At 48.3% G+C, this 24,014-nt stretch overlaps 1 protein-coding gene across 1 annotated transcript in view; it reads right to left on the bottom strand.

The window, feature by feature from the left end:
• SHC3 (SHC adaptor protein 3) overlaps positions 1–24,014 on the bottom strand; it is a gene marked incomplete at its 5' end in the record, with an annotated part of 96,353 nt that overhangs the window by 60,222 nt on the left and 12,117 nt on the right. Inside the window, one exon of the mRNA XM_077759334.1 lies at positions 9,641–9,711. Coding sequence (XP_077615460.1) covers positions 9,641–9,711 — 71 coding nt within the window. The remainder of the gene's footprint in view (positions 1–9,640; positions 9,712–24,014) is intronic.

Raw genomic sequence — 24,014 nt, 5'->3', positions numbered from 1 at the left:
TTTGGAAAGGTGTTCTGGAGCGGGTCAAGTAGAACACTGGCTGCTAAATTAAGAATTTTTCATTGTATTCAGCAAATAATGGATAAACATTGAAGCTTAGTGGGGAGTAATATGTCTCAGGCACACTAACCCATGAGCACGCGCCCAGGGAACTGAAGGAGAGAGCAGAAGGAAGGAAAGTACTCAGGAGGCTGCCCAGGGAGAACCGATGGTCAAACAAGGGAGAGGATGAGGCAGGACGGTCCCAGTTTCTACTCCGGGATAAGGCGTGGGTTGACATTACAACAAGCATCCAGGACATGTGAGCTGGCCCGACGGTGGTGTTGGAGGTGAGGTGGTGGGAGGTGAGAACAGGAGGCAGAGATATGATGCTCGCAATCTGGCAACTGACTGAGCAGCTATGTCTGGGAAGACACAGGTCGATTTGGCTGCTGCCAGTACAGGCCCGGACTCCAAAGAAGATTCAGAGGCATAGACACAGATTCGTGGCTATGCACCCAAAGTGTTATGTAAGCAACGAGGTGACCAACAGGGACAAAACTTCATGAATGTGAAACTGTCGAGATCCGCAAACACATCTCAAGCTCTTCCATGCACTAGACAGCATGTTAAGTGCTTCTGAGCTATTAACTCAGTCATTTCTCGACCCTGCGAAGGAGGTGCCGTAATGATTCCCCTTTTAAAAATGGAGAAACAGAGATGCAGAGAATTTAAGTCATTGCACAACCACACAGCTGGAAAGTGGTTTAGCACACACTGAAGCCCAGATCACCGGACTCCAGTGCAACATAGCACGGAGATCCTTATGGAATGCTCTATTTGGGGGGCAAGTGAACTCGGAGAAAGAGACAGAAAAGGAGCAATCAGAGAGGTGCGTCCTGACACAAATGTGCTTCTGGCATGGGGATTATAAATACATACCATACCAGATGGTCCTTAAGGAGAGTATGGAATGAATGCCACATATTCATCTCATAGATTCTATTTAAACCCTTATAAGCCACCAAGTCAACTATGCTCTCCATTTTTAAAATTTCTAGATGAGTGGGATCACTTGAAAAAAAATAAATGGACTCATTTTCAAAGCTGTGATTTCATAGATGGGAGCTGCAAACGGTTCAGAAGTTAAAGATAGAACTCCGGAGTGCCACGTCTCCCAAGGGCAGTACCTGCCCAGTCTGCAAGAGCGGTACCTGGGCCGGTGCAGGAGCATCTCCTGAAGATGTGTTGCAAATGCAGATTCTAGGGTGCCAAGCACCTTCCCCTTCCCCTTCCCCAGCCCACTCACCCAGCTTGTCTTTCCTCACCTCCCCGGTCCCTGCACCCCATCCCACCCCACCCCACTCATGTCAAGCTAGATGACTCGGTGAGGGTCTTGTCCTCTCTAGAAACTATCCGCATGAAATTTTTTGTTAAGAACACTTTAATTACATTTCCTCCTATCATTAGGAGAAATTTAATGGGCGGTCGCGGAAGCACAGGAGACCGGTCCCCTGATGAGCGAAGGAAGCAGGAGAGGCAGAGTTCACATGGCCCACAAACGGACCCTGCTCCTCACGGACGGCGAGGGCCTCATGCAGACCCTGCTCTCCAGGTCCTTCCCTCTGGTAGCTGCTCAGGCCACCCCTCCACTATGGTCAGGAAGGGTGTCTGTAGTGAGTCCCCTCCTCCAGCGGGGCCTCCGGGGTTTTCCTGGCTCATGCTTCCCAAAGACACACCCCTTCCTCGTCCCTGATTAGGCTGCAGTGCCGCTCCAGAGCACATCTGACGCCCATCGCTCTGGCTGGGGTCTCAGCCTGCGCGGTCTTGGTCCCTGTGAACTTCCCAATCCTGTTGGCTCACGTTTGGGAAGCTCACGCCCAGGCCCAGGGCTCCTCAGGAAAGCCTTGGACGTGGCTGTCCCCCTTGAGATCACTGCCAGATGGCGCGAAATTGCCGACATCCGACCATGTCCACCTCTTGCATCTACAAAAATGTCAAGGTCGCGGTTTGCCTCACACCCTCCTTGTGTCTACGTCTGTGTTCATTTTCTCTCTCCCCATGAGAGGAGGCGAGCTCTCGTTCCATGCTTTCTGATCACCATCTAAACTGTGGCCGGATGTGCCATGCAGTAGACACATGACACGTATTTGGTGAACAAAGGAATATCGTGCTGAGCCTGGACCGCAGTAGGTGTTCAACACCGTGTCCTGTTCACAATTATTATTATTATTATTATTATTATCAGCTGGCAAAGCAGGGGCACTGAAGGAAATGCCAGACAATACTGGCTCGAGTGAAGATGATATCAGATTCCTAACTATGTTACCCTTCTCAGTAACTTCAGTCTTTCTTTTCAGCTAGGAAAAATACCCTGGATGGAATTGGTATTGACCATTAGTAACAGTATCAATCAGCAAATAATATTACAGATTAAGCAGTGTATCGGTTATTACTGTATAATTATGAGATAATAAATATGAGAAATATATGTAACAATATACGAGTTTATTAATGTAATTAACNAATATTTTTAAATATATTAATAGTTATATTAATAGTTGTGTTTATTAAATATATAAGTGTTAATTTTGTGTAAATATAATATAATAAATGACTATAAAAATAATTATCTGCAGGGCACAAACAGCAAAATTAAACACATCACACGGACATGTAGTGTGTTGAGCACAGGCCAGGGCAGCCCCAGAACTTCGTGGGTCCCGTGGCTGAAACTTGCCGAGTCTTCCAGATGGTTCCATCTGCACCCACAGGTGAGGATCTGGAGCCCAGAGAGGTCACGGTGGCCGGGAGGTGGTGCTGGGCTGGGGCCCAGGGTCCCCGGCCTCGCCCCGTGCACGCAGGGCTCTGCCACGAGGGGTCGGGAGGAGTGCTGCTCGGGCGGGCAGCAGCTGGGAAGTCGGTTCAGGTGGACGGGCCGGGAGCCGTCACCTCACTGCCCCCGCCCACCCCGGCTGACGGGGCGGTGCCGGGGACCCCACCACGCTGTCCCTGGGGCCTGAGTCTGGCACAGGCCGCTCTGCTGGAGGCTCGGCCGGTGTCCTCAGCCAGGCCAGGGTGCCCCCACGTTGTAGGTCTGGTCCTCTGCCCAGGGCAATCCTCAGTTTAACTTAGCGGGAGGCAGGCAGGGGGCAAAAGCACCGGGGCCCCATTCCCTCCACGGGAGAACGAGGCCGCCCAGTGATGGGGCCTCTATCGGCGGTCCCTTCCTGCTCCCCCACCCAGTGTCCCTACAACACCCTCCAAAATACCCCCTCGGACCGTGTCTCGAGGTCTGCTCAGGGCCCAGAATAAGGCATGAGTACATGTGGGGCCAGTCACGGGAACAGACCTGGGCACCTCCACCGTGCATGTTTCCAGAAGGAATGTCTGCTTTAATGCTCACCAAGTGAGTGAATCCGGCAGCGTGCACGATGGCTGCAGGGACTGCACACAGACGAGAGGCTGCAGGAAGGCAGACCTGCCTCCCTGCGCCCAGGGCCTGCCCGGAGTCCTACGGACAGCCAGCTTAGCTGGGGGCGGGACCTCAGGGAAGGGTGCAGACAGCCCCCGTGTGCCCTCTCCACATCTGGCTCCGTACCCTGCGGTGTACACAGGAATCATTGCAGACTCAGGCACATAGAACCCCATGTGGGCCTGGTGGAAAGGATTTCAGGGGTAACCGCCCACACCGCAGACGCCCATGTGGTCTGGCTTCAGAGCCCAGTCCTGTGAAAGCAACAGCCTCAGTCCCATGCTTCCTTTGGATCTGCCTTATGGTTGGGGGAGGAATCCACTGGCTTAAATGCTCCCTCCTCCAGGAAGTCTTCCCAGACTTGCTCAGGCCCTGGGGATCCACTCCTGAGTTTCTGTGGTTCTTCAGCATGCCTGCGCCAAGCACCTGCCTGACCGCTTTGTGGGTGTGGCCCACTGGGCACCTGTGCCTTGAGCAGATGCAGGCAGAGGAGACACTCAGCCCCAGGTTATCCTGGGTGAGGTAAGACTGGGGGGCTCAGTTGGTTAAGCTGACTTCGGCTCAGGTCATGATCTCACAGTTCATGGGTTCGAGCCCTGCGTCGGGCTCTCTACTGACAGCTCAGAGCCTGGAGCCTGCTTCAGATCTGTGTCTCCCTCTCTCTCTGGACCTCCCCTGTTCATGCTCTGTCTCTCTCTCTTTCTCTCAGAAATAAATAAAACATTAAAAAAAAATTTTTTTAAAGGGAAAAAAAAGAACGAAGCAGTTGGGCTAAAGTCACAGTAAGCGGCTGCACGCTCCCCACATAGCAGGGACAGGTGGGCAGCCTGTTTGTACCACCGTCTCCCTTCTATTTCTGACAGTCAGTCTGCCCCGTGGAAGATCTTTACAGGCTTGCTCCTCCTCTGGTGCAGTGAACTTGCACCGGCACGAGAGGTGTTTATTTTGTGGTGCAGAGGGGAGCCGGGAACGCCACAACCCAGTGTTCTGATTGGAGCCATCAGGCGGCGCGAGGCCCCCGCAGAGCAGCCAGCATGTGTGCTGTGACACGTGCCATGTGTAAGCCACATGCCTTAATGCCACGGAGGGGGTGGATGTTCAAAGGCAGGCCCTTCCAAACTACCTCCTCTGGGTCTGCAAACTGAGAAAACTACAGAAGCAAGTTCTGCCCGCGTGGTAGGCACCACCGCCGTACTCAGATCTGCGCAGAACATGCCGGAGCCCACCGCCCGGTGTCTCCGTCACTGTCCTGGGCAGGGTGAGGCAAGCGGTCCCCAGGGGGCGCCTTTCCTGCCCTTCTCCCTCTGTGTCCATCTCCAGCCACGGCAGCTACCCAGAGCCCAGGCATCGCCTCTTACAGCCTCTGTAAACCCCTTGTCAGCAAAGGCGGCCTGTCCCCACACCACCCAGCACACACTTCCCATGAAGGCCATGCCACACAGCAGTGCTAGAGGCATGATGGGAAGGACTCTGGGGGCCACCAGTGCAGGTGGAGGGGCCCCTCACTCGCAGGATGTCCAGCCGGGACACGCACAGTTCCGGGAAGGCTGCCACGCACACGAGAGGAAACATACTGGACTGGGGTGGAATTCACACGGATGACGGGCCCTGTGGCAGAATTTTTATCTCAGACTTGTCTTCCTTAAGGCTCGTAGAGAACCCTGGGAGCCAGCAGTGACCGGAGAAGGGAGAGCGTCATATAGCCTTCCGAGTCGACTCCGAGCAGGGGGCGTGGACAGAGTCTCGAGGCCACGCCGAGGCTGAAGGTAGGCCCCTCCAAGCACAGGACGGGAGAGAGAGCATTATGGAAGCCAGGCCATATTTTCCACTATCACAAGCCCCTACGATCATAGTGCCACGTCCCTGGGCCTCTGTCCCCAGTTTGTCATGTCGCTTGCTAGTTCAAACTCAAAGCCCCGCAGCCACCACCTAACTACCCAGCATCAGACCAAGACCACGTGGTCACACCTTCTAACACAGTCCACACATGAAACACGGCAGCATCACAGCATTCCCACCAGTGGCCCGACAGCGACTTCTGCAGTCACTGCCCTCTGCCTCGTGCTGACACCAAGAGCAGGTTGTGGCCATACAGCAGTGAACTTCAACACCACAACACACAGCATTGACCGTGACCATCTCCCAAGACCCCACTGATGTGCTGGAACAGAACAGAAGGGAAATGCCTTCCCCAAGGGCACAGGTTTTGATTTTGACTTTCATGCTAAAGGGACTTGATGCTTGTTTCTAGAGATTTTTCCAAGCATGTGGATTCTGAGCAGAACCCCGGGTGTGTGCGCCAGGGGACAGGTCACATTTGCGAGGTGGTGCTGGTGGCGCTCTGGCCCTAACCAGGCTCTTTGGGGCCCACTGAAACTACCGCTGCTTTAAAATGAGGAGAACAAACGGGGCACCTTTGTGGCTCAGTCGGTTAAGTGTCCAACTTCAGCTCAGGTCATGATCTCCTGGTTCATGAGTTAAAGCCCCACATCAGGCTCTGTGCTGACAGCTCAGAGCCTGGAGCTGCTTCGGATTCCGTGTCTCCCTCTCTCTCTGCTTCTTTCCCGCTCATGCTCTGTCTCTGTCTCTCAAAATTAAATAAACATTAAAATTTTTTAAAAAATAAATGAGGAAAACAGACAAAACCGCACGAAACTAGCCTCCATTACTGATGACTGTACAGTTCAGAGGAGCACATGTTAGGACCCAGAGAATGTGCGGAGCCTGAGCTCCCTGGGAAGTGCACCGGAGTCACGTGGCCGAGTCCACACGTCTACGGGAACTCTATCTGAGGAGGACAAGTGGTGCAGGAGGTCAGACACGACACACGTCAGATGTTTGCGTTTGTGGCTAGAAATGGGTCACATCGCTGAGTGCTCTGGGCTTAAGTGTGTGTATATTTATAGCCTCCCATGTTCTAAAAATAAATGGCTTAAGATGACTCCCAGTAATAGATAAAATTTAACATGATAAATAAGATAAAAATGAGCAGATGAGGAAATCAGAGGAGGGAGAGGAGGAGGAAGGACAGGGTGGGTCCAGTGACCAAAGGCACAGTGGGAACTTCCTATCCATGTGTAGGGCAGGCCCAATGGGCAGAGATCACGTTCTCCCCACCACCTTCCGTCTGACAGGCTTGCCCCTCTGTAACCCCGCGCCACAACAGATGGGAGCAGTCTTGGGAGAGGATGTTGCAGGGAGGCGCACAGTGCGGTCCACTCAGGTGGTCATCTGACGGCAGGGCTCAGGACACGCAGGCCACTCGCTGGGACACTGAGTACCCACCAGTACTCAACTGGTGTTAGTTCCACCCTAACTTCGTTTGGAAGCCCAGCAGCAGATGAAAGCAGAGGTCTCTGATGCCCAGCTGGGAAGCTGGGCCCTCCCTGCCTGGGACCACCCACCCTGCCTGTCCGCCCAGATGACACCCCTAGGGCTGTGCAGTGGCTTTGCAAGCCCTGCCCACTGGGCACCTGATTTCCCACGACAACCACAGCTGTGGGCATGATGCTTGTATCCTTTCAACAGGTGTGAAAGTTGAGGCCGAGCTTACACAGTGGAAGACGGTAGAGCGGGGCTCCATGTACAGCAGTCCCTCCACACTGGGAGTAGTCCCCAAGGCTCTGCCCCAAGCGTTAGGGGTACAAGGTGATGAACAGTCACCACTGCAACTTCGAGTTGATGGCAGCTTCTGGGGTGGTTGTTGTGAAAGTCATCTCTGAGCAGGACATCAGGGACCCACGGGTGTGGCTCTACTGAAGGCAGGACACTCCGTCTCAACTCAGACACAGGAGAGCACAGAACTACACTGACCCCAACAAAGGGACACATGGTTTGGCTGGCACAGCCTCCAAAGACACTTACATCCAAAACTCAAAACAGTGGAGCAGAGGCATAGTGAGTGGCTGGTTACTCGCTTATGAAAATGTTGGAGCGCCTGGTTAAGCGTCCGACTCTTGATTTCAGCTCAGGTCATGATCTCGCAGTTCGTGAGATCAAACCCCGTATCGGGCTCTGCGCTGACAGCTTGGAGCCTGCTTGGGATTCCCTCTCTCTCCCTCTCTCTTCCCCTTGCCAGCTCATGCTCGCACGCTCCATCTCAAAATAAATAAGCCTAATATATATAGGTAGGTAGGTAGGTAGGTGTGTTTTCATGATGGCTGGGGAGCCTCTGGGAACACAACTTCCTAGAACCTATTTAATAAAACCTAATCACAACCTCACACTTCCTGGCAACCTTCCCCAGTGCCTTTCGTATGAAGAGGAAACCATGGCGGGAGAAGGCAGTCACAGGCACGGCAAGCACTCAAGAGACCCCAGGGGCCTTAGCAGCTGCACCCGTGTGCTCATGTACAGGACACTGCTGGCCATTCTCCTGGAGGCAAAGGCTTCTTACTGACATCGATTTGTCGAATAGTTTCCTTCAATCCATCTCCAGCTATTACCTAGAATAAGGACCATGTCATGTGATGTGAAAGCAAGGCAAGAGGTGGAAAGCATCATGGAGACAAGCACACGTGGTTTTCCAAAGGCCTAATAAAGCCGAGGCTGTTGTGGTACAACCAGAATTCACCAAGTTTCCTGAGTCCCAGAACAGCGCCCCTCCTTACCCCATTACGCTGCCTGCTTTGCCAGTCTACATGGAACAGGACCGAGAAAGACACCTACTCATCCAAATACACCAATATCTGTTTTGCAGTTTCCTCCCACATGGTCATCACTACCTCTGCTGCCCCGGAGAGTTCCAGGACCTGGACCGAGGGTGCCCAGGGACGGTTCACGCCCTCTGCCCACCGCGGGTCCCCAGGTCGGTGTCCCCACACCAGGAGCCCAGCAAAGCAGGACAGCCCACGGCGGCCAGCACGCTGCACACAACACAGCTCAGTAAATACATCCAGAGAATTTAAATGAAACGAAAGCATATCGGAAGGGACAGGATCTGTTACAGGAATTCAGCAGAAATAGCCAACACTTGTCTCTAAGGAAGCCGCCACCACCACGAGGGGGTGAATAGTCGTGCATCCCTGTGGCCCAGACACGGCCAGCATGCCCTGCCCGCCACACCGCCTGCAGCTGACACTTGGTGTGTGGGACAGACGGCCCACTCCGCAAACACTCCGGCTGTTTCCAGAACAGTCCCCCTGCACAGTGCCGTTCCTCTGCCTCGGCAATGCCCATAACCATTCTGCACAAATCGATGGACATGATTCTTCCTGAGTGCAGATTTTGATGCTGGTGCATCCCCGCCATGCGTGCCTTGAGTTGCTTTGGGGGGGGAGAGAAACGTCACTTCTTCCCAACACAAATTTCTTCTGTGAGGAAGACATATTATTGAGGTATTGACCACAAGTATAGCGTGTACATTATTTACAGCTAGTGACTACAAATAATTGCTTTCTAAAGTTCAAACATTAGACTTCAGCTTGCTAACCTGAAAACAGACAATACAGTGACCTGACTGCTATAAATAGGCATTTTCTGATGTCACCATTTAGATCAAATAATTCTACAGATACCAAAGCAAGCTAAGGTCTTCACCCACAGAAACGGCTATTTCGTGACGCCCTCCTGGCTTCCCAGTTTTCCTCTTCCAGCAGACTCCAAACCAGCATTTTTAAAGGTATAAACTCTAAAAGGCTACGATTTCATTAAAAACAATGCTTAAATACAGAACTGGCCCTCAGGAAGTTTAGAATCTAGTTGATGGTGGAGAATACATACACATGTTCAAAATCACTGCCCCCCCCAAACAACTGATTGCTTCCTAAATTACTACCGCCATGAATACTTCTGCCTCCAATCCATGCCGTTTATTCCCTGTGTATACCTTTGGAAATTCTCTCCTGATGCATTTTTCTCTTTGGAAAGAAATAACACAGTTGAGTACATTTTAAAATATCAAGCTGGTATTAGAGTTTGGTGTGTAAAGAAACAATCACAAGCACTGTGTGTGTCTGCAGCTTCTTATAAAGAGAGTTTGGAAGCGGAGAGTGTCCCCGAGAACGCTTATGGCAGAGACGTGCATCACAGACTGGAGACAAACACTTGGAAATCCTAAATACACTCCCTGTCACCATCACCAGCACTCAAGGGGCAGACTTTCCCTCTAGAAGTTTCTAGGCTGCAAACTCTGAAATCATTCCTTTCCAAAATAAAATCACGGAGTCCATGTTCAGGAGGGCTTACCTGGTAATCTGTGTTCTTGTACTGAAGTCAAGAGACCTCATTGAGCGGAGAACTTCAATGCACCCCAAGTACTGGAAGGGGAAAAAAACGTAAATCATGAGCCCTGGGGACTGAGATGAAGTGACAGTTCTTAACTGCATCAAGGGCAATTTGGGAAGCCATATATGTCTCTTAAACCTCATTTTATGTACATCGTAAGGCTCTGTCACCTTCTGTAAAAGCAATAACCCACGCCCCTAGGAAAGTATCCTCAGTGCCTATGCTGGTACTAGACTTGACTCTTCTGAGGTCCATTAGTATTTTCATTGTATTTAGAAGTACATTTTTAAAAATTTGTGTTGATTTGTGGCACATACTGTAAACCGCAGAAGTCTTAAATGCAGATTCAATTATCACTTAAACAGGCACTTGTGCGTAACCGCTACTCAAATCCCAACATCCCAACGTCGTATGTCTAGTCCTTTACAAGGGTCTAGAGACTTAAAATTTTTAAAGAAGTAATGAAAACACTTCAATACCAACATTTTGACCAACAGTAAACTTCATTATTTAAGAAATATATTTTGGGTTCCATGAACAAACTATCCATTACCCCAGTAGTTGCTTTCTTTTAGTTTGCCAGAAAGCCTTCTCCTGCATTATGTAACACAAACTTTCAGAAGTTCTAATTTACACATCTAAATTTGTAGCTAAATTTTTAATCAGCCTCACACACGTAAGTGTATGTGCATATGTAAATATACGGACATGACGAAAGCTGTAGATAAACAACTAGCACGGTAGAGATACAATATTTGTGTTCCAAAGCCCTTGGGAGTTTGAAGGACAGATGTTTTATACCAATGCCTTTAAAATTAGACTTCGCAGGAAGAGACTTCATGATGTGTCACAGAAAAGACTGCGTTTGAATTATTCAGAAAACCTGAATTGGAGCCTGACTCTGTCATATCTTGTTATGTAACTCGAAGCAAAACTTTAAAATTCTCTGAGCCTGAGCCTTTGTACCCATGAAATGTGTGGTTCTGTGACGTCACCACCAGCACCTCACACAGTTGTTGGAATACCACCACCACCACAGTCGCGTGGATACCATGAACAACATCGCAGAGACACACAAATCACGACCGCCAGCATTACAGAGTCGTGTGATTACAACACAGACCTACGTGTGGACTGGGACTAACACCACGGGACTACGAGACTCCTGCCACCAGCAAAGTCACAGAGTTACACAAAGGCCACATCCCCCACCACAGGGTTGCCTGAATACCCCCGAGATGTCACAAGTTATATGAGAAGTAGGAGCAACACTGCGGGGTTGTGGGAGCACCACCACCACTATTATGGCTGCTTGGACGCCGTCGCCACCACGGCAGAGTTGTGTGAATACTGCTAGCAAGCTCGCTGAAATGTGTGAAGACCACAACCCACAACCCACTTTGCAGAGTTGTGGGACTGGCACATCCATCACTGTGACAGCACGGGACACCACAATGTCCCAGATGTCCCAGAACTTGTGAATACCATCACCAGCAACGTTACAAAGTGAAGTCATTAATATGACCAAAGTGGCAGAATGGTGCCAGTAACACCACTACCTCTCAAAGATACGGAGTTATGCAGTTTCACACCCACAATTGCAGACTCATGGGAATGTCCCATGACGACCATTGCAGATGTGCGACTGTGACAAGAGCCACTGCAGACAGCCAAATATTATGCCCACCGCCAGAGAGCTATTAAATACCACAGCCACCACTGTAGTTATTTGAATACAACCACACCACCACCACCACCACCGAGAAGTGGGAATACTGTGACCACCATCACAGTTATGTGAATACCACTGGCAACACTGCAGTGATATGTAAGTACCATGATCACAACCATCACAGAATTATCTGAATGCCACATCCAGTCTCACAGTTGTGCATTACCAGGACTAAAGTTGCAGAGCCACGTGGACACTACATCCACCAACACACAGAGCTACATCAGTACCATGGTGATCATCACAGAGTTACAGGGAGAACATGCCTGGCTTTGCAGCAACATGCAACCCCCACACCACAACTGCAGCTGTGTAAATACACGTACCACCACCACTACAGACTTATGCAGACACCACCGACACCACAAATACCCCCCCAGGCACCACTGCAACTATCTGAACACACCACCAACAGCATCTCCTATTTATGGGAAGATGGTGATATTTATTGATGAGGTCTGTGAATACTGTCACCAGCATCACAGTTATATGACTACAACCAACAGCCTCACAGTTATGTGGATACCAGTTATGCAAAGGCCACACCAGCCCTGAAAGATTGTGTGAACACCATGAACACCATTTCTTTTTTTTTTTTAATTTTTTTTTTAATGTTTTTATTTATTTCTAGGAGAGAGAGAGAGACAGCGTGAGCAGGGGAGGGTCAGAGAGAGAGGGAGTCATAGACTGAAACAGGCTCCAGGCTCTGAGCTGGCAGTCAGCACAGAGCCCGATGTGGGGCTCGAACCCACGAACCGCGAGATCATGACCTAAGCGAAAGTCGGACGCTTAACCGACTAAGCCACCCAGGCGCCCCATGAACACCATTTCTGACTTACCTGAAGGCCACGATAGACTTTGCAGAGTGATAGGATTAGCACCTCCAACACGGCCTCAGAGCTTTGTGAAGATCACTGCTACTGCCATGTAGAATCATCTGCAACCCACAACCACCACGACCACGGCAGAGCTAGGAGAATATTGCCACGGCCATCACAGAGAGATGTGAACCCCACGACCGTCAGCACAGAGCCATGCAAACCCTGTCACCACCACTGTTGCAAAGCCTTGTGAACATCATGGCTGCCGACCGGGAAAACTAAGTGATTCGCCGGACTAAAGCTGCAGATTTACGTGAATATCACCATCACCACCCGAAAGCGATGTGCTAATGCCAATACCACCATCATCATAGAGTTATGCAGACACCATGACCAAAGTCACGGGGTTGTCTGAGTTACACCACCACCACCGTCACAAGCTACTATGACTGTCACCATCAACTTTGCTCAGTCACGCCAATGCCATGACAAATGAGTGTTGCAAGGTTGTAGGAACACCATGATGAGCTTCACAGACCATGTGAACATAACCTCCACCGACATCACAGGGTCATGTGAATACAAGGCCACGGTCACGTAGTTATTTGACTATCACCTCCACCACCATCACAGTGGTATGTGAATACTATGACTATTGTCACAGAGTCATGGAAATGACACTGGCCATGTCACAGAGTCAGAAATGGAACTAGCACAGTTGCAGATTATGTGCATACAAACACCAGCACCACGAAAGAGCCATGTGGACACTATGACCAGTTCCTAGAGCTATGTGACTAGCTAGCCAATGATGCAGCTAGAGGGAATACTACCACCAGTATGATCATAAAGTTAGGTACTACCATGACCAACACCACAGTGACATCTGAATGCCATCACCAGCACACCACTGCAGGTATGGGATACCATGACCATCCCAGCAGGCATATGTGACTACCATGACGAATACCACCACCAGGCTAGGAGAAGTACATGAGCACCACTACCACCAATGTTGCCGTTTTGTGGACACCACCACTGCACTGCACAATTATGTCAACACCATGACAAAGGTGCATCCCTCCACCAACAACACGGTTGTGTGGAAACTGCAGTGTCACAGAATTATTTGAGTACCGCCAACACCGTCACAGTTACATAGGGACCACAACCAACAATACAGAATTCTGGGAGCACCTTGACTGTCACACATATGGAACTCTGACCACCACCTCAGCAGTTGTGTGTAATGTAGGCACCACCACCACCACCACCAGCCACGTCATTACTCCCACGGCTGTCAGAGTTGTGCAAATACAAACACTGCCGCCATCCCGAAGTTACTTGAAGACCATAACTGACTCCAGGAAGGCATGTGATTACCACCACTGCCGCGCTGGAGCGTTAGGTGAGTGCCACTACGAGTGTCATAGACCTGAATCAGGCCCCACAGGTCTGCAGCATTCTGCCCTCTTACCATCAATGTTTAAGCAGATTTATCTCTCTCCCTCATAATACCATATAGCGTCGATTGCTGAATCTTTTCCTATCATGCACAGAAGTATTTCACCTTTGTTCCAATTTGTATTTCCCTGATATCTGTAAGGTAATGTGATTCATCTCACACGTGTGTTAGCCATTTTCACCCCTTTTTCCATTAGCTGTTTTGATCTTGGGCCCAGCTTTCTGTTATATTCCTTACCTTTCTATTATAGATTAATGGGACAGTAATCTCCCATTCAGTCATTTCCCTTTTTAAAAAAAAAAAAATTATTTCAGAGAGAGACAGCATGAACAGGGGAGGGTCAGAGAGAGGGAGACACAGAATCCGAAGAGAGGCTCCAGGCTCTGAGCTAGCTGTCAGCACAGAGCCCAATGTGGGGCTCAAACCCACAAACTGTGAGATCATGACCTGAGCCGAAGTTGGATGCTTCACTGACTGAGCCATCCAGGCGCCCCACTTTTTTCTTAATCATAGTGTTTATGTCACTTTTCTTTTATTACAAATAGTTTATCAGTTTTCATGGGTTACCTGATGGCCTTTGAGTTTTACGTCATGTTACAGAAATAGTATTCTGGGTTTTTTTACAAAGCTTTTTTAAGTTTGTTCCTCAGTTTGAACTCGTTAATCCTTTCGGGATTTATTTTCGGGGTAGGGTAAGGTGAGTGTGTCTCAGAAGGCGTGCCGTGCCCGTGCCCTGTGTGCACAGCACACGCCGTACCCTACCACACTCCGCAGTGTGAGCTCTTGTGCGTCCATCATGTACTCACATTTATCGGCCCCTTATCTTTTCATCAGTGATTCCCACAGGTATATCTGTCCTTTTCTTCTCGGCCCCATTGAGACAGGGAAGCGGAAGCGACCCCATGAGAGAAAAAGCTCGGTTTTTTCCTTTGCTTCTTTTCCAACTTGTATCTTGTTCAGACCTGTACCCCCAGCCCACTCTCCACATGCCTTGTGATGCAGCCAGTGTATGTCCTCCTTGTAAGGGACAAGGAGTTAGCGATTACTCTAGAGCAGATCACATCTGAGGAAGGGCCAGTTGAGACTGACTAGAAGCCACCACACGTGTATTCCAGACCCCCAAGCTAGACACCTCGACTGACGCCAAGGCCCCGTAGCTCTAAGGAATAACACCTGGGCCCTCATCTGTGTTCTGAACGGTGCCTGGGCCTGAGGGGACATGTGCACCAGGCCACCACCCAGTAGAAACCCCAGGCCCAGAATAAAGACAAGACTCCCTCTTTTCCTTTCTGAGTCTCCCAGACCTTCCATCTGTATCTCTCGATACAGCTCACTGGACTCAGCTCTCACTTCCTGCTGGCTTGCGTTTGCTTTCCATCCTTCGTGCAGCCCAGGGCTTGTCTGGTCCCATAGGAGCCCCTCGGGGGTCTCGGGACCTGGCCTCTCCCACATCACCACCCTATGTGCACGATTATTCCGAAGTCAGCTTCACAGAATCTTCGCTGGTTATTTGTCATTTTCATCTTCCTCAGAAATTTGTGTTCTTCAAAGTCTTCTTTTATGATTAAACTTTGGAATTAATTTTTTACCCTCTGGGGAAAAAACCCTGTTGAGACTTCATTTGGCATCCCAGTAAAAGTGTAGATTAATTTAGGGGAGAATTGGCTTTTCATATGGACTCTAACAGTCCAAAAACCATGATACGTCTGCTCACATGTGCAGGCTTTCTTATATTTATTCATCATTAAAGGTTTTCTTCAATTTGGTCTTGCACATTCCTTAAGTTTATTTCGTGTTGTGTTTCCTACAATTATAAGTGAGTAACCTCCGGGTTATATCCCTGCTTTCTTTTGTTGGGCTTTGCCTGGTAGAGATCTGCTCTCTCTTTTCAGTGTTGTCTTTGTGATTTCATGTAACTTACCTTTTTTTTTTTAATTTTTTTTTAATGTTTTATTTATTTCTAGGAGAGAGAGAGAGAGCGTGAGCAGGGGAGGGTCAGAGAGAGAGGGAGTCACAGACTGAAGCAAGCTCCAGGCTCTGAGCTGACAGTCAGCACAGAGCCCGACACGGGGCTCGAACCCACGAACCGCGAGATCATGACCCAAGCGAAAGTCGGACGCATAACCGACTAAGCCACCCAGGCGCCCCTAACTTACCTTATTTTTAACCAGTGTGAAATCTTTGACTTTTAATTGGTGGGTTCAATTGATTCATGACTGTTATGATTACTGAGATGTTTGGACCCGTTAACTCATGTTTCAATTTATATTTTTCTGGGTCATTTATTTGTGCATTTTCTGATTTCCCCCTTCTTTCTGATGGCTAGAGTGTTTTTACTTGTTTCCTTCTCTAGCAGTTTGGGGGGCAGTCAGTCATCTTATTTTTTACAGTGTTTTACAATTTCTTTTGAGAGAGAGGGTGCAAGTGAGTAAGGGGGAGAGAGAGAGCGAGAAAGAGAAGCAGGGCTCACTTGAAGTAGGGCTTGAACTCATGAACCGAGAGATCATGACCTGAACTGAAGTCAGATGCTTAACTGGCTGAGCCACCCAGGCGGCCCAATGTTTTACAGTTTTTCACATGTATGTAAACATACATTGTTTTTGCGGCTCCAGTTAATCAGTTCTGTGCTGCCTCTGTAAACAGAGTGGTGCCCACGTTGTGCCCCGGCTCCCGCCTGTTTTATGTCTGCCCCTACCAGCGAGTCGGGGAGTTCTGAGACTCCCCCATCACTGTAAAAAATATTTTAAGTTAGGCGTCAATAATTATTAAGCATCAGATGTGCCTGTGACTCTTGTTGATTCTTCCCTTATTCTTTTTCTCCTAGCCCACATCCTCCTGTGTTCTGTTTTCATTGTTCTGGAATAATTCTTTCAGAGAGAGTCTGTGGGTGGGTAGCTTTCTGAGTCCTGGCTTTGTCTTCCCACTTGAATGCCAATTTGGGTGGATGTAAGATTCTCGGCTCAATACCTCTCTTCTGACTTCCGACGGTGGTTTGTCTTCCCATCCTGAGCGACCAGAACTCTCTGGGAGTAGCTGGTGTCACTTCCCCTCACAGAGCACTCACAGGATCTCTCTGTCTGGGTCCTTTTGTCCTGGAACGGAGCTTCCACGTGTCCCCAAGCGGGTCTTTTCATCTTTCTTCTGGGAGCCTTGAAAATATAGACACTCTCGTCTCCCTCTGACACTGAACATTTTATTCTCTTTGTTCTCGAATTTCTTTCCCCCCTGCTTTCGTCTCTCCTTTTCCTGGAATTCGTATGATGCAGATGCAGGAACTTTTGGATCCAGACTCTAACACTTTACACTTTCTTTTGTAAGTCTGTCTTTCAGCCCCACTGGGAGGTTTTCCCAGGTTTGGGGAGGTTTTCTGAGTCCCATTGTTCAGATTTCATAATTCTTTGCACATCTCTGGAGCCCACTGATTGAGTTTTCTGTTTATACCCTGAATCAATAGGCCTTCTCTCTGCTGGTAAAAAACAGATTCGCCATACAATGGAAAAATCAAAATGTCATTCTCAGTGGTAACCAAAATTTTAAAGAAGTGTGTTGGGGTACAGTGGAAAAGAGAAGTACAGGGTAAATGCCAAAAAACCACAAAGTCTTACTAAAGGCAATAAATAATACCTAAAATGGAGAAAGAAGCTCATGATTATGGATAAAAAGCTTAATGGCAAATAGAAGTTCTTCTCAAGGTAATATGAAATCTCAAATAGATTCCAGTTTTTGAGTGGTGTAGGGACTTCACAACATGAATTTAAAGTTCTTCAAGAAAAATATACACAAAAGATGTGGGATTGACACAGGAAGTGTAACAGAATTGAGCTCAGGTAGAGCACAGAGAAAATAAGAATTTAATATACCACAAAGTTGGCACATCACTGCAGAAAGAATGGATGAACTACTGGGTCAGTGGTACTGGTCTAAATCATAGTTCATCTGGAGGCCAACTTTATTAACTCATGTCATGTCCTGTACAGACAAGCAAATTCCAAATTGGTTAAAAAGCCAAATGGAAAACATTACCTAAAACACTTAAAAGCAGTGAATGCATAGTCAAATAATAAATCAATATTGTGAAATACAATTTAGGAGAATATTGTGACCTTCTCAAGCAAGATAGGGCCCTCCAGAGCCATATAGAAAATGACGGACATATGGTTACAGGAATTTCTACAGTGTTACTGCAGTAACAATTTGTGTTAGGTAAAACGTAGACAACCATCAAAAGGGAAATGACTGGGGCGCCTGGGTGGCTCAGTCGGTTAAGCGTCCAACTTTGGCTCAGGTCATGATCTCACGGTTCATGGGTTTGAGCCCCGCTTTGGGCTCTGTGCTGACAGCTAGCTCAGAGCCTGAAGCCTGTCTTCGGATTCTGTGTCTCCCTCTCTCTCTGACCCTTCCCTGCTCAAGCTGTCTCTATCTCTCTCTCAGAAATAAACAAACATTTAAAAAATTAAAAAAGAAAAAAGAAAAATGTAATAAACTTAACCAGGGGGAAAAAATTAATGACCAGACTACTCAAAGAGATTCTATGAGTCATTAGGGGAGCTCATCAACTCAAGAGAAAAAAGTGGGTAAGGAAGTAAACAGGAAATTCACGGAGGAAGACACACAGCTGACCAACGTGTCCGTAAGGACTGGTGATCAGAGCAATTAAAATAAACGCCAAACAGAAAGATCATTTTTCACCCAGCTGAGCAGTCACACTGGGTGAGCGCCCTCCCTCATGTTCCTTTAGTACGTCTAATTTGGTGAAACTTTTTTGGAAGACTCTTTGGAAGTATCTATGGAAATGGAAAACGTGCTTCTCTTTGACCCAGTGACGTTATTTGTAGAGCTTTATTCGTGCGTCAGTGCGTGAAATTGTACATACAAAACATTCATTGCCTTGATGCCTGCAGCACAGAATGACAATGTGAGCCCCCTTCTCGAATGTTTATCAGTAAATGCATGGCTTAACACATAGGGCACTTCCAGACTGGGATTCTGAATGCGGCCATTTTGTAAATGATTTATGCTCAGAGTCTCCAGGAGACACGCTTCTGTCCTCCACATTGCCTCCTTCAGGCAACAACACGAAGTCACTGTAGACCTCAGAGCTAGTGTTAGAAAAATCAGTTAACTGTCTGACTTCAGCTCAGGCCATGATCTCACGGTTTGCGAGTTCAAGCCCCATGTCAGGCTCTGTGCTGACAGCTCAGAGCCTAGAGCCTGTTTCAGATGCTGTGTCTCCCTCTCTCTCTCTCTCTCTGCCCCTCTCCTGCTCACGCTCTCTCTCTGTCTCTCAGAAAAATTAATAAATGTAAAAAAGTTCTTTTAATTAAAAAAAAAATACTAGTTCAAATTGCACATTACGCTTTAAGGTAATTTCAAGTGGCGGACACACAGAGGAAAGCCTACTGGCGTCTCTGACGGCGGGGTAAACACCAGCGCTGGCAGGAGGGGTGACTGGGGCAGACTCATGTGGTGTTTTCTCCCGAAGCTGGACGTGTGTGTTCCCCGTGACCCAGCATCTCCGCTCAGAGGGAGAAGATCCCATCTGCCCGCCACATCGGTGCACAGACACACTCCCGGTAGCGCTGCTGCCGAAGCCTCCAAACTGGAAAGAAAACCAAGTGCCCACCAGCAGGTGGATAAAAAAACAGAGTAGTCACTTCACCTGCCAACTCCGCACCCCACCCCTGCCACTTGTCCCACGACCGGTGGGAGATACGTGCTCTCCCGTGCCTGCAAGCCCCCCTTCCCTCCCAGCCCCTCCCCTCTTTCTCTTCCCAAACCCTGCCAATCCTCAGTGATCCCCATGGAAGATGCGACCCGGAGAAAGGGCCCTGCCGGCCTCAAGCATAGCATTCCTTATCCCGAGAGAGCACTTCCGTGTTGTGCGGCCACGGAGCCCGCACCCGTGTGCGTGGTGCCTCCTCACTGTTTTGCTGGGTGCTCGGTATTTACCAGGTAAGAACATCACATTGCCGGGATTCAAAACAGGAAAAATTTAAACCTTGAAAGACTCTCTCGTTGCCATCCCTCCCTGCCTGTCAGTGCCTAAGACCCCATCTGCTCTCCAGGATGCTGAGTTAGTGCCCTGTGCCATCGTCCCCAAATCGAACGCAGGCTCCAGCGCCCATTTTCCTATTGTCATTGAGAGGACTCTCCAGGGCTGGGCCTCTCTCCCTCTCCGTTGTCCGGGTGCCTCACACATGATGGGTACAAAGTAAATGTGTGCTGAGCGCATCCACCTAGGGCCAATGAGGCTAGAGATGCTTCTGGATCCCTCTGGGGATCAGAAGCAGATGGCGTATAACGCTTCGTTTGATCATGCAGGAATCTCAGGAACCGTAATTCTCTATTAACTTCTTATTTCACTTATTAGCACCAATTTGTGCTGGTTTCTGATATGTAATATATTTGAACATTCTCTGTGTTTCCCTGAAATTATTCTGGAATTCAGATATCTGGCTGTTCTACAGGCCTTTCGTCGTAGCTGAATTAGTCCAAGTGACTGAGAGCACGCGCAGGGACAGCTCAGGAGCAGTGTGGGGAAGGGCTGGACACTGGCCCCAGCAGAGGAAGAGAGGGGCAAAACTACAGTCTGTTTGCAACAAGCATGTCTGTGATTACCTAAAAAAAAATTCTTTTCAAGGAATAACATGTAGACCATAACACTACAGCTATAAATTTCAACATCTCTCAGTTTACCTGGAGGCCAGTTTCCCCCCGTGGGGAGCAGCGTCCTGGACACAGGTGCAGGTGACCTGCAGCAGGGGCTACCGGTGCATTTCCTACAAGGTCAGTAGTTCCAATTTCACTCCTCTGTCTTCTGTTCTTTGAAAAGCATAAAACTATCATTGCTGGTCTGGCTGATGACAAGTGCACAGATTTCTGCATTTCGCTCGTCAGGCAAGAGTGGACTTGGGACCCACACAGCCCTAGGTTACAGACCCACTTCATGGCTGACCACCTGTGCGAGCCTCCGCAAATCACTGGACACCTCGAGTGCCTGTTTCTTCATCTGTAGGACGAGGTTACCGTGGGAAGTACGGAGACAGCGTGGGTGTAAAGCAAGCAGCGCTGCGCTGACGCATCACCTACGTGAGCGATGCATGCTGTACTCTGAACCCTGACCGTGCATCCTCAGCACGGTCCTATGATTGGCATTTCCAATTGGCTTTTCGTAAAACTTGTTCAGTTCACACATTGGCTCACGGTGTGGAGACCACCTTTCCCTTCCTTCTTTTCCAGCTCTCAGGAGGCCGTCATGGGTGATTTATTTTCATTTTGTTATTTATCTAAATATCATAATGTTGACAATGAACTTTACTCCTCAGAAATGACATGTTACTGACAATTCAGTGCCCTGTCTTTTCCACCCAATCCAGGGAAACAATGTACAATCGGAACAGGTCCTGCCCCTCCCCCTTCCCGAGACCCTTCTTACTGTGCCCCTGTCATCCAGAGCACCCCATCCCACCCCATCCACACAACCGCCGCCCACCTTTGGACCTTAGACCCTCCATGAAGTGATATACTTCTGGCTCGTTTTATTTAGCACGACTGGACTGTTTTGTGGTTTTGTTGTACTGAAATATAATTCACGTGCCATAAGTATTCATCACTTTAAGGTGTTCAATTCCATCAGCTTCAGGATACTCATGATACTGTACAAGCACCACCACCATTTAATTCCAGAACACTGTCGTCACCCTAAAAAGGAACCTGGATAGGGACCCAGGACCACACTCCCCATCCCCAGCTCCTGGCAGCGCCTAATCTACTTTTCGCCTCAGTGGAGTTGGCAATTCTGGGCACTCTCTATAAATGGTATTTGCCCTTCTGTGTCTGGCTTCTTCACTCTGCACGATGTTTCCAAGGTTCACCCTGTGGGCTGTAGCAGTTGTCAGGATTCCACCTCCTTTTATAGCTAAATACTAATCCACCGCATGGCTGGACCACATCCTGCTTCTCCATTCAGCGCCTGTGGACACCTGAGTTGTTTCCACTTCGGGGTGTCCCCAGGAGCGCTGCTGTGGATGTCCCCGGACAAGGCTCTGTGGGAACATACGTTCTCAGTTCTCCTGGGCACAGCCCCCGCAGGTCATGTGGTGACTGTTTTCCAGAGCAGCTGCAGCACTTTACATTCCGGGAGTTCAAGTGCTCGGCACCCTTAGGACATCCTCATTGTTGCACATCTTTTCTGTGTAAGCTGACCTCTTGGGTGTGAGGTGGCATCGCACAGTGGTTTCAGTTTGCATCTCCCTGATGATGCTGAGCAGCTTCCCACAGGTTTATGGGCCATCTGTAGGTGTTCTTTAGAGAAATGATTATCCAAATCCTTTGCTTACTTTTCATGGGGCTACTTTTATTTTTATTGTTGAGGTGAAATAGCTCTTTACATCTTCTGTCTTCCAGTCCCTCGGCAGACACATGACTTGCAAACATCTTCACCCCTTGTGCGGCTGTCTTCACTTCCTTCTACCTTTGAGGCACATAAGTTTCTCATTTTGATAGTTCAACTTACCTATTTTTCTTCTGTTGCCTGTGCTTGTGGGGCCGTATTTAAGAAACCATTGACTAATCCAAAGTCACAAATATTAATCCTTTTGTGTTTCCTATGAGTTTTGTGCTTGTAGCTCTGACAGTTAGGACTTTGATCCATTTTGAGTTCTTTTTCCTATATGATGGAGAAAGACTCCAGATTCATTCCTCTGCATGTGGACACCCTGTTGTCCTGCACCATCTGCTGAAAAGACAGTTCTCCACTGGCTCTTGTCAACAATCAACATAAATGCACGAGCTAACTCCTGGCCTCTCAATTCTGTTCCATTGATCTAAGTATCTAGACTTTGGCCAGTAATATATTTATTTAAATCAGAAAATGTGAGTCTCCCAAACTTTGTTCTTCTTCATCAAGTCAGTTTTGGCTATTTGGGGGCATTGATACAGTTTTAAATTATTTGATTAGTTATTTAGTTAAGTCTCTATTTGATTAGTCTGTTTATTTGGTTAGTTCCTGGCTTCTTCACCAGAACATAAATTCCAAGAGGGCAGAGGCCACGTCTCTTTTTTTCTTCCCAATTGTATTGTTAGCTCCTGGACAGAGCCTGACACGTAGTTGAATAAATGAATGAGTGAACAAATACTCAATTGAGATAATGATAAATAAAAACAGCTTAAATATTCAAAACTAGGAAAACATTTAAGTAAGATACAATATATTCATAGCATGGATTATTATGCAACTGTTAAAAAACATGCCTTCTGATAATATTTAATGATTTGGAGAATCACTGAGCCTGATCTCAATTTTGCATAAATGAAAATAAGGGATAAGAAAAAATCAGGGAAATTTTAATAAAAGTCATCATGGAAGACTGTGATGACAGTTTTAATTTCTTCTTTTGCTCTTCTGTATGTTCTGCTTTTTCTGCAAATAGCGTGTACTGCTTCCATAAAAGAAAGCCACACACTATTAACTAAAGGCCCAAAGGTGTCTGGTTGTGCACAGACTCCTGGATTTGCAGGGATAGTCAGTGGGCTGCCTGCTAGGATTCTGTTTGTGGAGTCGAATCCTAGTGACTGATGGATTCAGATTCTACTGGGGAGGCAGCCACATGTGAGGAGCTGTTGTCTGGGAAACCGGGCTGGTAGATATGGGCTGTAAGCTCAGTGTAAACGTGCCCCTACCCCGGTCTCATTTCTGACATGGTGAAACATCCCTTAACCACCTGTAAGAAGCAATGCTGAGGGTGGGGGTGTGAACCTCACCTCTTCCAAATCCCAGTGGGGATCAGTGGGGACCAGGGCTCCTGAAGCCACAAAGGTACTACTACCCACGCAATCTGGCTTCAAACATCATCAACTACAATAGCTTTGAAGTTATTGGAAAGTTACTATGCACACTGAAGGAATGGCCATACCTAACAGCACTAATATAACCAATACTGTTAAGTGTATTTTCATTTAAAAGGTCACGGACGTTGGGGCACCAGGGTGGCTCGATTGGGGGTTCGACTTTGGCTCAGGTCATGATCTCATGGTTCATAGGTTAGAGCCCCACTTTGGGCTCTGTGCTGACAGCTCAGAGCCTGGAGCCTGTTTCAGATTCTGTGCCTCCTTCTCTCTCTGACCCTCCCCTGCTCAAGCTGTCTCTCTCAGAAATAAATAAAACATTAAAAATTTTAAAAATTAAAAAAAAAATAAGGTCACGGACATAAACTAATCGATGGTGGCAAAAGTCAGAATGCCGGACACCCTACTGACTGGTCGGGGCTCGAGGGAGCCTGGAGGGGCCCGGGAATCTGCTTTAGATTTTGATCAGGG

The sequence above is a fragment of the Crocuta crocuta genome, unplaced genomic scaffold, assembly GCF_008692635.1.
Source record: "Crocuta crocuta isolate KB4526 unplaced genomic scaffold, BGI_CrCroc_1.0 scaffold41, whole genome shotgun sequence".
Taxonomy (NCBI): domain Eukaryota; kingdom Metazoa; phylum Chordata; class Mammalia; order Carnivora; family Hyaenidae; genus Crocuta; species Crocuta crocuta.
Note: the sequence above shows the minus strand (reverse complement) of the source record. Positions and strands in the feature narration are given on the sequence as shown.